This window comes from Ochotona curzoniae, unplaced genomic scaffold (assembly GCF_017591425.1).
Source record: "Ochotona curzoniae isolate NIBS_2020 unplaced genomic scaffold, NIBS_Ocur_1.0 contig_1274, whole genome shotgun sequence".
Lineage (NCBI taxonomy): Eukaryota > Metazoa > Chordata > Mammalia > Lagomorpha > Ochotonidae > Ochotona > Ochotona curzoniae.
In genome coordinates, this window is record NW_024465023.1 from 20,346,555 (window position 1) to 20,361,884 (window position 15,330).

A 15,330-nucleotide genomic window follows, 5' to 3' on the forward strand; every position below is an offset into this window, starting at 1 on the left:
TGGCAGAAACCCACATACTAGGGTCATCACTTGCTGCCTGCCAGAGTAAGCAATAGCCAGTAGCAAAAAAAATATGTAGAGAACCTGGTCTGTGACCAAGACACTTCAATATAGGATGTAGTTAGCCCAAGGAGCTTCACTTCTCTGCCAGATGCTCAATCATGAGCTCTTCTCCATCTCCCGCAAAGTATACTACATTTGTACATAATTGATTTCCTATGTAGCCATATTTGTGGATGTTGAATAGAAGAGAATTATTTTTAGAACGGCATTTCCAGGCATTTCAGGAAGTCTTCTGAAAACTAGCTATATCATCAAAACTTAAGAATGCAGTCAGTGAGGGATTTCTGCCTCTCTCTAATGACTATCCCAAATAAACTGTGAATAGTTAAAAAGATGACTTCTGTATCAAAATTGTCTTTCTCATTTTTCAAAATGATGTGATATTTTGACAAATACTCATAAATTTATATCCCTATGTGTTTTGTCTTTTAAAAAATTTGATATACACATTATTCATTTGATCACATGTGAATCCCTGCTCTTTTTCTATGTTCTTCCTTCTCCCAAAAGTTTATTTTAGAAACAATTATACCATAATTAAGATTCCTAAAATGTGTTCATTATTTCAGTGTCTTGATGTTGAGTATCTTAGTCTATTCCAGGACCTAGTTGTAATATTTAACATAGCAAGTGCCTGCTCCCATGAATATTAAAAATTTAGTGAGGGAAGTATGCAGTAAACTAGTAAACTAATATGTAAAACAATGTCATATAGGAGTAATTTCTGTAAGCAAAAGCTAAACAAAACAAGGATATAAAAAGACTGATGTGTAGTGACTTATATGAGGAGCAAACACCTGTGTTAAGTGAGTAAACCAAGCACAAACCTGAGGTGAAAGGTATTCTGTGTAGAAGTAGCAGCAATTTTTTTAAAAGCTCATGTGTAAGAGCAGTTTGTGTGTGTGTTCAAGACAAGACAAAATGGAAGTAATAGTGGTAGGCAAGGGTGACTCGTAGAGAGGGGCAAAGGCCAGATAAAACAAAAATCAAGTAGGCCGTAATTTGAAAGTGGATTTCATTCTACGTGTAATGAGACACTCCCAGCAGGGGGGATGTGATGTGATTTATAGAAGCTAAAGTTCACTTTAGTTTTTAAAGTCAACTGTCCAATGGTACAGACTTGACCATTGGAGGAGTAGAATTGAAAACATGAAGTTAGGAGGGTGGTGAATTCATCTAGGAAGCAAATACTAATGACATGGAGTGGGAATAGCAGCTAGCGTAACAGTTTAGTTAATCTAAGGATGACAATTTAGATAATCCAAGGGTAGAATTGAGAAAATTTTAGATACCCTGTAGGGTGTGAGAGAAAGTGGTTAGAAAAATGACTCTGATGTCCCTGGCTTAAATAAACAGAGAAATGGTAGTGTCAGTGATGGAGGTGAAAAGCATTTGAAAATGAGCATGTTTGAAGGTGTGTGCATAAAATGAATCAAGTGTTCCATTTTTAGATCATGGTGATAGACAGAGACAAATGGTATGATTCAGAAATCATTCAACACTTATACTTGACAATCTGAAATTTTGGCTGAGATGCTTGAGAAGTTAATTTGTCACAGAGTTTCCTAATAATCCACTCATTTGTTCTGTCACTTCAAAAGGAATTTCTGAAATTTAGAGCTAGGCTAAATGATCTAAGGCCTAATTCTTGAAAGGCCATGAGAATACGATGAATTTTCACAAGTGATTTTTCAAGGTTGGTTCAGAACTTAACAACCATATTGGTCATACGAAGTAACCTCCCCAGTAGTTGCTGGAAGCAACCCACTATTAGGATTGAGAGTCAAACAACTGTTCAAAATGCTGTGTGGACGCTTAACTACTTTTCCACAGTATCACAGATTTGCAGGTTGGCTTGACTCTATTTGAGCCCATACCCTTGTACTCAGAGACTTCCGAAAGTAAATCTCAGTAAACCAAGTGTTAAACACATTTCTCCTTAAATACTTAAAAATGCTTTTTCATTGAGTACAATTGGATTTTTACAATAGTTAATTTCTGTCTTTAGGCTTTTCCATTCATTTTCTAAAAAATGTGTTTACTTTACTTGAAAATAAATATTAAAGAGAGACAAGAAAAGAAAGAGAATTTTTCAACCACTGGTTCATTCCCCTAATGATCACCACTGACAAAGCTAGGCTAATCTAAAGGCCAGGAGCTTCTTGTGGATCTCTTACATGGGTGCAGGGTCCTGAGGCTTTAGGCCATCCTCAACTGCTTTCCCAGGCCACAAGCAGGGAGATGGATGGGAAGTGGAGCAGTCAGACAGAAACCAGCACCCACATGGGTTGTCAGTGCTGCCGGCTGAGGATTAGCTTTGCCACATAACTATGCCAGCCCTATTTCCATTCACTTTTCAATTTTGCTTCAGATAGATTTCATCCAATGTAAAAATTAATACCAGTGTTCCCGTTGTTGACTGTGAAACAAAGGTTAGATCTGATACTGCAATCTCCTCACTTTTTTTGAGTAAAAATAAAATGAAGTTTTGTTCTATCTTATTTGAAGATTGTGTAGTCAAACTCACCATAGCAGGTAGTGGAAAGGTTGCCAAAGGTTGGGGGGAATTGTTGTTCATTGAGTATAATGCTTAAGTCATGGCAAAGTGATAGAGATCTGAACAACATAGTACTGCCATTTACCAGACTGATCACTGCCCTTAAAAATTTAAGAGGGTATATGTGATGGTAAAGATGAGTGTGATTTTCTTTGATTAGCTAATATCCCATTTGTATAGCCTCCCTAGTGTTAGTTGTCTCAAATAAATATACAGGGTAAGAAACCTCTGTCCTTCCCGTTCATGTTGTGTTGCCCCTCCTTTCAGATTTCATCCTTCCGTGAACCTCCGTGGGTCTTGCTGGCAATCTTCCCATTATTCTGCCATTTACTGCATTTCTGGATTCTTGTGCTATCCCAGGATTTGGTTTTAAATATATGGGGTATTGATTGTCTCTCCATTAGCATTTGGTAAAGTACGTCTTTTGTATTTGAAACTCAATATATCTGGTGGCTCTTTAAAGAAGGAAGGTCATTGTGTTGACAGAATGTATTCAACAACTTTCTTATCTGACATATAATAATCACAGGATATAGACAGACAAAGTAGAAATAATATGGAAACTAGAACGATAATATAGCATGAAAAGAATCTCTTCAATGCTGATCAAATTACACATGTGAGTGGTTTGGTGTCCCTGCCCCATTGCCTTTCAGTAGCTGTTTGCTGAATGGGCGGAGCTGTTGGATCACTACAAATTTTGCTCTGTCTTTTGCTCTCTCATATACTAGCTAATGGTGGCATATTAAAGGAAAAATCGTAAACTGGTCTAACCGTAAAACTAATGAGTGTTTGAATGTGAATATCTTGATTAAGGTAAAAAAAAAAAAAAAAGGATGGAATAGCAACACCTAGAGAAAATTTTACTCAGTAACTCAAAGGTTCCTCTCAGCTTGGACCTGGAACATAGGCCCAGATTAGGATCTCTCTGTTTTTCCCAAATAAAAGCCTTAATTTTTCTTTAATCACCCACCTCCAATTCTGTTGTGAAAATGACAACCTAGACTGCATATAATGCACTCTACTTTTCTAGCTAAATGGTCCCAATTTTATTTAATTTTTATTGATAATCTGTGTACCATGTTATGGCTATAAGTGTTATCATTAATAGTGAGGTTTAGCAGAGATTATCTCAAAGCTTTCACCATATAGTAGGTCCATGGTCAATTGATGATCTATAGATGTTGGAGTACAAAATACTGCAATGGGAAGTTAGAGCTTGGGGGAAGATTTTTAACAAACTCCCACATTTTACAAAGGAGAGCATGGTTAGTGTTAGCCCAGACTTGCTAGAAATCACTACTGCCAGGTTCTGGCTTAGGCCAGACTTGAACCCCAGGGTCCCTGCCACTCAGCACTGTGCTGATGTCACTTCCTTGTGCTTCCTGGGAAGATTCCTTCAAGTTTAGCTTCCAAACATGTGAGTCATGCCTGAGTAGTTATTGTATCAGACTTCATTCTGAATCACATAAATAGGCCTTTGCTACTTCAGTGGGAATATGGCTACAATTCAGTTCTAGGGAAACTGTGCACAATTTGAGAGATGTCTCTGTTCTGTAACTCAGGGGCTTTAGATCTGTCCCTGTTAACAGAATCGTACATCCCCAGTCTCTGGGAGGATGCAAGGTAATTTTTCTCCCCGTAATGTCAGTATCTGTGTCCAGAACCCTTTCCTGCTCCTGTCCTCCCTGAGGTAAATCACTCAAGTCAATGGCATCCCGCTGTGACAGTGTTGGACCCAGCAGTTAGGGCTGGCTCAGGTTGAGATATCCACACTCCACATGAGAATACCTGGATTTGAACCTCAGCTCTGGCTCCTGATGCCTGCTCCCTGCTGACACAGTCCAGGGAGGCATAAGCGATGGTTCCTGTAGTTGTGTTCCTGCCACCTCCCCATCTCCCTCCTCCTCTTCGTCTTTTTCTCCTTTCCCCTGCTTTTTGTCCTAACCACCCCCACCGCCCAATCAATCAGTCAGTCTCACCGTTATCTGCTCCGTTGATGGTCTTAAACTATTTTCTATTAATGGCATTCCTAGCTATTTCTGATACTGTGTATCTTTTCTTTTTTGGAAACAGGAAGGGCAGAAAATCACTGGCTTGATTCTTCTCAAAAGCTTTTAAGAATTTTTAGTCTGATTTGTTTTGTGATCATTAGAGGTTTCCACTTACACAGCTTTTAATTTAGGAATTTTAGTTTTTGTTGTTACTTTCAACCTGGTTTAAAAATTGATGGTCTTACTTGAAATCTCTGCTTCAGCTTTCACTGATGAAACAGTGATAGTGTAAAAGTACATACCATATTACATGTATTCAACCAAAATATAAACTCCTTGAGGACAAAGATCTAGTCTTTATATCTTCACGAAATATATAATAGCTTCAAAAATAAATATTTTGGGGTTACTTATTAGCCAATATGCAGTTCCCCGATGAGTCAGTGTTTGTGATATATTGGTACTATTTATTAAGTAATGTAATATACAAAATAAATAGATTTACCTTAGGAGTTTTCAATGCTGCAACATTGAGGTAGCATACATCATGTAAGTTCATTTTGTAAATTTGGTGATGTAGTAGGAAAAGCAATAATTCAATATGCCTGGTTTTTTCCTCATTTGCATGACAGAATACTATCCAGAAAAATAGTGCTGTCAGGTTTTAGTAATTGCTTCTAATCATTCTATAACATGATTTTGGGCTTTATTTTCTGGCTATCTCAGAAAGGTGAAAAGGAAAGTATGGAGAGGAGATTTCCTTTCAAAGGTATCAAAAAGCAATTGCCTTAAGATTTGAATACATGTGTATACTAATGTATGTTTTATGTTTTGGGGAGAAGGTCTGTAATCTGATAACTTGTATCTACGCATTTATGAATCATCTTGTCTGGCTTAAAATAATTTCCATATTCTATCAGACAAATAAAGTTATGTGTGAGAGTAAGTTTTCTAAAATCTCACTTAAATAGTATGCCTTTGAGAGATATTTATTATCACCCAAGGCTTTTACTATTGATTCTTTTCTTGTTCTGTGTTACAATGTCACCATTTTCATATCTTCCTAAACATAATGAGTTATATTACAATGTGTACTTTTTGCTAGGTTATTAGTAAATGAAAACTACTTTTCATTATTATAATATTGTCATTTTCACTACATAAACCTATTTTTTAAAATCTGTATTTATTATTTTAAAAAATTTTTTAAGATTTATTTGTGTTGGAAAGTCAGACTTAGGGAGAAGGGGAGACCGAGAGGAAGATCTTCCATCTGCTGGTTCTCTCCCCAAGTGGCTGCAACACCTGGAGCTGAGTCGATCCAAAGCAGGAGCCAGGAGCTGCTTCTGGGTTTCCCACATGGGTACAGGGTCCCAAGGCTTTGGGCCATCCTCTACTGCTTTTCCAGGCTACAAACAGGAGCTGAATGGGAAGTAGAACAGCAGGGACACAAACCAGTACCCATAAAAAAATTGTATTTGAGAAACAGAAGGAGGAAGAGAGTGACAGCAAGATAGAAAGACAAAGAACTCTAATCTGCAAGCTCATTCCATGAATGCTTACAGTGTCTGGAGGTGCCAGAAGTACAACCCAGCTCTCCCCGTTGTGAGGTAGGAACTCCATTATTTGAACTATCACCACTGCCTGCCACAGACCATATTGTCAGGAAGCTGGAATAAGGAGCTACAGTGCAAATCCAGGCAGTCTGGAGAGTGGTACAGACATATTAAATGGTGTCAACCACTAGACCAAACCACTAGTGTCTGTCACTCGAACTCTTTGCTACAAGCACCATTGATGAGTATTATGTAGAACAGTGCCTGATCCATAGCAGGACTCAAAGTGTAAGCCATTGAATAAATGGAAGAGGGTCTTGCATCTAACCATTTGTACATGCCATTATTATAGCTGTCTGATATAACTTCAAAAAATTGTCATTTTCTTGTTTTATTTTCTTGAACTGTTTCTCCCTTTTGCCCCTTGGGTTTTTATCCTTTTCAGTATTTAGTCTACAACTTCCAAAACTTTGAAAAGGTAATCACTTATCCCTCTTTTCCATCTTTTTTAAATTTCAGGAACAATGTGAACAATGTGAACATGATGGGTGTTACATCTCCATAATGACAGAAATTTCTGTCTGTCTCTTGTCTTGAGAGAGACAATTCATTTTGGTCAGTGACTTATATTTAAGAAATGAGCTATGTGGCTATGATGAAGCTAAATTCTTGGCAACTATTTGAGGGGCAAACAGGTGGTTTCTGACAATGGATGGTCTCTAGCTTTGAATTATTTAGTATCCCAGTTTAAGAGCTGAACCATATCATCAAAGAGTGTCTTGAAGTTTTAAAGTTTGATGAGATCTTTAAGATCTATTTTCATAGTTTGTGGTTTTTGCTCCAACAATTATATCCATTTTCTCCTAAGTCACTAATCTATCTTTCTTTACCGGAGTTACCAGCTATACTGTTGTTGTGGGAATTGTCCTAGCTTGTTATTCAAAATTCTGAATCCTAAAGAAGAAAAATCTGTGCTGGACAAACTAAGATGATTGGTTACCCTCCTGTTAGCATCCATTTGTTCTCCAGTTCATGTTCAGATCACTCTTGCAGTTAAAGCAGCATCTCTTCTTTCTATGTTGTTATCCTCTCTGCCCTATCATCACCTTCTCCTCGGGGGGGGGGGGAATATATATATATATGTATTTATATAACAGTTTTCAGTTGAAATACCTACTGCTTCTTCTACCACTCACTGCTCAAGGAAACCACTGCTTTGCAGTACTGAGCTTCCTTTCCTGTTTATCATTAGATGTTATTGATCACCTTCTTCCTTTCAGTGCTCTCACTTCCTCTGACAGTTCTGTACCTCTTAATACCTCCAGTCTCTTTAAACATCCATTCTTTTCTGTGCCTGTTAACTTTTTCAGAATGAGAGACAGAGTTAAAGGGAGAAAGGAAGAGAGAGAAAGATCTGCTGACTAATAACTCCAAGTGCTTACATTGGCTAGGGCTGGGCTGTGCTAAATCCAAGAGCTAGAAACTCAATCCTTGTCTTTCATTTGGGTGACGGATATCCAATTACCTGAGTCATTGCCATTACTTCTGCATTATCAGGAAGATAAAGTCAAGAATTGACAGTATTGGATCCATGGATTATGCTGTGGAAAATGGGCCTCTCAACTTCTGGGCCAAGTCCTTGACCCACTCCGCCTTATCTTTTTATACTTCAGTGTACAATGTGCATTAGCTGAATGAGAGAATGGCTCACAAATCTCAATTTCTTCTTTCCAACTTTAGGCCACTCTTTCCTTGAGGAAGGAATATTACCTTCCTTCACTCCTCCTTATTCTGTTCCCTATACAGAACACCTGCACATTCAACTTTTAGGTTTTAAATATTAATCTTTATTTTATCCTGAAAGCACATGTAAAGTATTTTAGCATTTTTTGAGAGTCATGGCCACAAAAAGAGAGGGGAGAGCACAAGAGGAAATCAGAGGGATCATCCTTCTGCTGGTTCACTCCCCAAATGGCTGTGAAGACCCAGGCTCAGCCAGGAGCCAGGAGCTATATCCAGGACTCCCACATGGGAGGCAGTGACCCAAGTACTTGTACAATCCATCTCTGCTTTCCCAGACCATTAGAAAGAAGATGAATCATAAATGGAGCAACAGGGACTTGGTCTGTTGCCCATATGCAATGCTGACATTGTAGGTGTCAGATCAATCCATTGTGCCATAATGCTGGTCCCACAAATTAAATGTTCTATAATTATAGTAAATATTGTTTATATCACTTCCCTTTGCCCAAAGACTTACCCCTAAAGCTGATAAAAAAAATTTTCCTTTATAAATGTTTGGGTACTCCTTAGGTGAGAGCCCAGTAACTCCTTGAAAACAAGATTGGCCTGAGCCCTACATCCAGCTTTTCTGGGAGCCAGCCACACTTGTCTCAGGTTTTACAACCTAGAGTTATCTCCTAGGCTGGAGCATCACATTTACTAAAATGTAAATAGATACATAGAGAGGTAACTACTCCAAGCTTTTTGACACTTTGGAGCTTAGCATAGAAATATAGTCTGTCATATAATCATTTGGCCCTCTTAGATGAGTGAAAACTACATAAATGGCAGCAGACCTCATCCCCATGGCATGAAAAGTTGACTCTTAGTAATTGTGAATGAGAAATTCAAGCTGTAGAAACACTAGTCTACCTAAAATACTCACACATGCCGTGTAATATTATGTCCTTTGCCTCTGTTCTTCGATTTTCCTCAGTATCAATTGTTTCCTATCAGCTCCAGAAGAGGATACAATCAAAATACTTGGTTTCAAGTTCAATATTTTAAATATATTTCAAAAACACCAGGCACAGCTATGTGCACATACATATATTGCATGTATACACACACACACACACACAAACATACACATAAATATTTCAAGTGTAGTATTAGAGAAAGGATCAACGTTTTATGTAAGCAAAGTTATAATCCTGCCTACTGTGATTTTTAAAGGCATAGCAAATCCCACAATGAAGAAATGACTTTCCTATCTAAAGGCTCAATCCTAATATTCCACTTTTATTCCACTTTTTTTAAGTCACTTTTATTCAAATACTTTGCCTCTTTCTACAGAATTGTAAATAGTAGTAGAAGATAAATTATTTTTGCAAAGCATAAGACTCAGGAATCTTTTGAATGGTGAATACTACTGAGATTTTATTGACAAATGTATCCTGCAAGCCCAATGGTGCATCTGAAATTTGAAGGAGTATACCACTAATATTTCTCCCAGTAACAGAACAAGGCTTAAACTCAGTAGTCAACAGTGGTAGAAATAAAAGAGTTGAAAAAAGATAAATGATGAAGCTTTAGGACAGGTCAATTATTGTTTTTTTCCTGTTTAACATTGATGCTATATAAATAACTTCGTTAGCATTTTACTTCTGAGATTATGGCATCTGGGTTAATTCACTATCTTTTTTGATTTTGAGTATCTGTTAGCTTCTTGTTACCTCGCAGCAACCCTCTTAGCCAGTTGTACTCCAGTATGAACTTATTGTTTTCATTCTACTTCTGGTTTCTCCCTTTTTTTTTCCATTTTTCTCCATTTTTCTCCCTTGTTTTTAGCCAAAAATTTTTTGAAGACAAAAAAAAAACTATGCATTTTGCTTTAATATTAAATCCCTTGTGTCAAGGGAAATTAAGGATTGGTGAATAGATTTGGGAACTGGGCTGTTTGGCCTCCAGAAACTCATTTTAGGTCTGTTCTGTCTGCAAACTTGTTCCCACTACTGCTACTTCATAGCATCTCAGAACATCTCTACTACTCTCCTAGATGGCAAAATGGATGATTTTTTTTCAATTGTTTATTTAAAAGACATTGTGTGTGTGAGAGAGAGAAATCATTAATTCACTGGACCATTCCCCAAATGATAGCAACAGCCAGAGTTAGCCCAGGCCAAAGCCAGGAATTCCACCCAGGCTGCCCACATGAGCACTTGAGCCCTCATCTACTTCTTTGCCAGGCACATTACCAGAGAGTTAGATGGGAAACAGAGCAGCTGGGACTCAAACTGACATTCTGATTGCAAATGCTGTTTGTCAACACGTTGTGGCTTAACCTGTTATACCACAGTGCCTGCACCTGCAGTGAATAATAAGTGTTTTTCAAAGATACTGAGAATTTTAGCTTTGCTTACTCTTAATACACTCTTTTACTCCACCACCAGACCAAATTAGCTGGTGCTTGTCAACTGCATTCATTGTATACTTCAACCCTGCCCAAGATTTTCCAAATAGTCTTTAATGCTTCCAGATACATTCTGGATATGCATTCTGTAAGATGTGTTTAAGTCTGCATATACCTTCCAAAATTGGGATATAGAAATAAAGCACTCTTTATCTTAGTGGGAGGGCACTAACTTCTTAAAGCCCCTCCCACCCCCATCTTCAGAATAGTTCCTCAAGCACAGTGGTTTCTTGGTTAGCAGGAAAGTCTGAATAGCCTTGTTTATCATTTATGACTATCAGTTTATAAATAAAGGAGATAGAAATTGACCTGGGAGTTCCATAAACAAGTTCTGAGCACCCTGGATTAATTCTGAGAAGAATGCCAGAAGCCAAATAAGCATTTCTTTTCATCTCATTTCACAGACCTTCAAGAGGGAATTGAAAACTAAAGAACCTGTAATCCTGAGTACCCTGGAGACCGTGCGGATATTTCTGACAGAACAGCCTTTGCAAGGACTAGAGAAACTCGACCAGGAGCCCAGAGGTAATTGAATGTGGAACTATAATAATATATTGATAGAAGGATCAGTGGTGACAGAGCAGCCCATCCATTCTGGCTGCCAGGGTATGGAGAGTGCTCATATTTTCTAGGTTAAATAGAATCAATTCAAATTAAACGGAGATGTTGAAAGAGAAAAAGGACTCATAAAGCACCATGCATAAGTCTGTTTCCATGCCCATAAATAAACATGAAAAGAGATTAGCGATCCGTTATTGGAACGTTTAGAAAATAATAAACAAAGAAGGTTATCTGTGAGGAGGAATTCTATTGTTACAAAGACCATAAGCTCATTTTCCATGTAAGAGCCCGACAGAAGTAAATTAGAGCTTGTGGGAGGCATCCTGACGTTTTTCTCCTCGGTGGCATCAATGAATCTGGGGTTATCTGATTGATATAAGGTAGAACAGATTCACTAAGAAGACAGACCGGAGCTGTGCATCAGAATTGATGCCAAAGCATAAAAGAGCCGTTAATCAGCAAATTAGCCTCTTGTTAAACCATATTCTCTTTCTTCCTTTGAGGATGACCTTTCTGACAATGCTTTTTTAAACACAAAATGAATGTGGTCTCAAACCTTGTCATATTGCCAATTTAGAGCTGCCTCCTGACGAGAGAGCCCAGAATGTCACTCGGCTCCTACGAAAGCAGGCCGAGGAGGTCAACACTGAGTGGGAGAAATTAAACCTGCACTCCGCTGACTGGCAGAGAAAAATAGATGAGGCCCTTGAGACACTCCAGGCACTTCAGGCGGCGACGGATGAGCTCGACCTCAAGTTACGTCAAGCTGAGGTGATCAAGGGATCCTGGCAGCCTGTGGGCGATCTCCTTATTGACTCTCTCCAAGATCACCTCGAGAAAGTCAAGGTACTGTCTACCACTTTGCTTTAGAGCCCTTTGAGCGACTCAAAAGAGGTTCCAGTCAGAACTCGAGTGCAGTGTTTTCTTACCGCCAAGTTAAAAATATGACTCTTTTAAGTAGCAGTCATCAGTCTATCCTTAACAGTGCACATTCTTACTTTCATGACATTTTCCCCAAAAAATGATACAGTAATCTAACCATTTCCCCATCTAATGAGATGCAGAAAAGTTACAGTGCAAAATCAGTTGATTTTGCTATTAGGAAATTGATTGTACTAAAATAATCTGGGGTGTGTGTGTGTATGCAGTTGATATTATTAACATAGTAGACAGATGTATAGCACTTAAGAAAGTGCCATCAGTCAGGGTTTGGGCCTCTTTGCTAATTAAACTATGTGACTTAGATAAGTTATGCTACTGTGAAGTACAGCTTTTATTGCTACCCTTCTCCTAGAAAGCAATGTATATAAATACAGTTTTAACTTATATTGGCCCTCTGTTAATGGGACAAGCCACTAGATTTGAAATGTTTATGTCTGTGCAGTCAAATTAAATCCCCTCAGGGCACAAACATGATATATATGTACATGCACACACACACATGCACATGCATATGTATGTTTATAATGAAAGAATATACATATTTAGGCATATCAAGTTGAAACCAGCAATGTGTAACATCTTTATTCATCTAGCGTCAATAGCCCCCTTGCTTTTTGTAGTTTTGCGGTATCCTCATTCTTCTCCTACATTTGTTTTCCTATTTTTTTTTAAATCTCTATCCAGGCTTCAAATCGTATGCCCAGATATTTTGCTTTAGCTCAACTGTATTTTTATTGCCTAGATGCTCAAAATTTGAAATGGCTTCAATGGTGATTGTGTTGGTCAAGGTAACAAAATACCCAAGAGAAGCTACTTATGAAGGAAAGACATTTCTCTTGGATTGTGATTTGGGAAGTTCAGAGTCCCAGACTGTATGAGCCCCATTACTACAGCCATCTCACAAGAGTAGTGGGTGGCACTGTCAGAGCACACGTGGAGCTGTAATCACTTGGTGAGCCAGAAAGCAGAAAAAGCTGGAAGCCAGTCAGGCTTTTGTAACAAACACTCTTAGGAGAACTCTGTTTTGAGGCCATGACCTCAGTGATATAAGAAATTCTGTCTGGGTCTCCCAAGAGGTTGGCGGGCACCTAAGTAGTCAAGTCTGCTGACGCCCCGTGTTCCCATTAGCAGAAGCAAAAGTAAAAGTAGAAATCAGGGCATGGCACCATAGCCTCGCAGTTAAAGTCCTCACCTTGCATGCACCAGGATCCCATCTGGGTACCAGTTTGTATCCTTGTGGCCCTGCTTCCCATCCAACTCCCTGTTTGAGGCCTGGGAAAGCACTCAAGGATAGCCCAAGGCCTTGGGACTCTGCACCCACATGGGAGACACAGAAGAGACTCCAGGCTCCTGGCTTTGGATCAGTGCAGCTCCAGCAATTGTGGCTGCTTGGGTGATGAATCAGCACATGAAGAACTTCTTCTCTGTCTCTCCTCCACTCTGTATGTCTGATTTTCTAATAAAAATAAGATTTAAAAAGTGGAAGTCAGAAAGATTCTGAAGGTTGTTGTGGTGGGATGAAGCCAGGAACTAGTTTGGTGTCTCATGGGTCCCAGGAACCCAAGCACGTGGGTCACCATGTGCTGCTACCCAGTGTGCTCACCCTCAGAAAGCTATCCAGGACCTGAACCCAGGTAGTCCAACAGACAAAGTAGGATCTTGACCACTAACTTAAACACCAGCTTCACCTAAGCCATTCTGACTTATGTTCATTATTCATAACTAGAATATTAAGAAGGGGAGGCATTGTTGTGAAGTCTTATCAGAGTACCTGGTTTAAGTCCTGGCTGCCCCTCACTTCAAACCCAGCTTCCAGCCCATGTAGCCCATGTACCAGGGATGCAGCAGATAATGGCCCAAGTACTTGGATCCCTGCCACCCACATACAATATCTAGATGGAGTTCCTGGCTCACAGCTGCAGCATGACCCATCCCTGGTGGTATGAGCATTTCAGAATAAACAACTTGATGCTAGATATACAGTCTCTCTCTATTCCTCTCCCTGACTGTCGCTGTCCCCCCTCCCTCTCATATCCCTGCACTTCAAATTAAAAAAATATATGCAGATGTTGTAGCATAGTGGATTAACCAACACCTACAACACCTGAATCTCATGTGAGACCCAGTTCTAATCACAGCTGCTCCACTTCTGATTCAGCTCCCTCCTATGATACCTGGGAAAGCAATGAAAGATGGCCCAAGTAGTTAGGTCCCTGCTACCCATGTGAGAAGAGCAGATGGAGTTCACGTTTCCTGTCTTGCTCCTATGCCAGCCCTAGCCATTGCAGCTATTTGTGGAGTGAAAGCTGATGGGGATTCTTTCCGTCTCTCTCCCTCTCTCCCTACACTCTTCTGCATTCCTGTCGCTCTGTCTCTGCCTCCTTCACTCTGTTACTCTCCCTTTCAAATAACACTCTTTAAAATAAATAGAATAGTAAGTTGAGGAGAAAAACAGTAAATGGATCTTTTCAGGCCTACTATCCTGAGTTCCTGAGTGTTTTTGTTGTTTTGTTTTAGAAAGTTATCAGAGGAATGCCGTCTCAGAATTTGACATTGAGAAGAGCCAAGTATATTTACTCTGGGCAGATAACATGAAATATGATGTATAACAGGAGAATTTTGTCTTCATTTTGGCCAACAGGAAGCTTGCAAAAACGTTCACACACGTCTGTCTTCCCTTACTACCTTTATCCTCTTAACCCTAGTTCTCACTTTTTATTCTTATTTTATTAATTTTGCTGCCTTTATAATTCCTCTGAGTCAACTTTAAATCCTTGCTTATATAGGAATTTTATGAAGTTTGTGATTCTTTCAGAGTTAGGGAATGCATGAATAGACAGAACCAGCACGAGCAGGGCAATGAGAGTAATGATTCCAAATTATGTAAGTTCTGCCAACTCAGAAGACAGAAATCATATCTTAATAATGAATTAGATTTACTGCCTATGGTAGGAAGAGGAAAATTAACTAATATTTTGTTCATTGTCAAAAACTACAAATGAATTGTTATGTGGAGGCTTTACTTGTTTTGGTAAAAAAAAAATGCTGTGTGAATTATGTAAGCCTTTGATCATAAAAAAAACAAGCAAAAAAACATGTAATGCTTTGGAACTCTGGAACTAATGTCTGTCATATGCAGTAATTAGAGCTTTATCTGGTTTTTAAAGTGTGCATCTGTGATGTTTAAAAAACATGTGCTTTTTATCCATAGTATCTGGGAATGCATCTGTACAGAGGTACATTGCAGTAAAGTCTAGTTATATACTTCCAAAATATAGTATTTATATTTAATAGTCATTGTTGGATTTAACAGAGCTTAGAAAACAAAATGAGAGCTGTTCATCTTTCAGTTCCGGATTAAATTATCTGTTGGATGTAATGTCAGTTCTTGCTTAGTTAGGCTTTATTTATTCTTGTTTCCCACTTTGTTTATAAAACTGAGAAGAAATCACTTAGGACACT

The 15,330-nt window shown here is 38.7% G+C and overlaps 1 protein-coding gene across 4 annotated transcripts in view; it reads left to right on the forward strand.

The window, feature by feature from the left end:
- DMD (dystrophin) overlaps positions 1-15,330 on the forward strand; it is a 1,921,612-nt gene that overhangs the window by 1,571,272 nt on the left and 335,010 nt on the right. For all 4 annotated transcript variants that reach the window (XM_041000021.1, XM_041000029.1, XM_041000033.1 and 1 more), the window contains 2 exons: positions 10,770-10,890; positions 11,504-11,772. In XM_041000021.1, the coding sequence (XP_040855955.1) occupies positions 10,770-10,890; positions 11,504-11,772 (390 nt within the window). The remainder of the gene's footprint in view (positions 1-10,769; positions 10,891-11,503; positions 11,773-15,330) is intronic.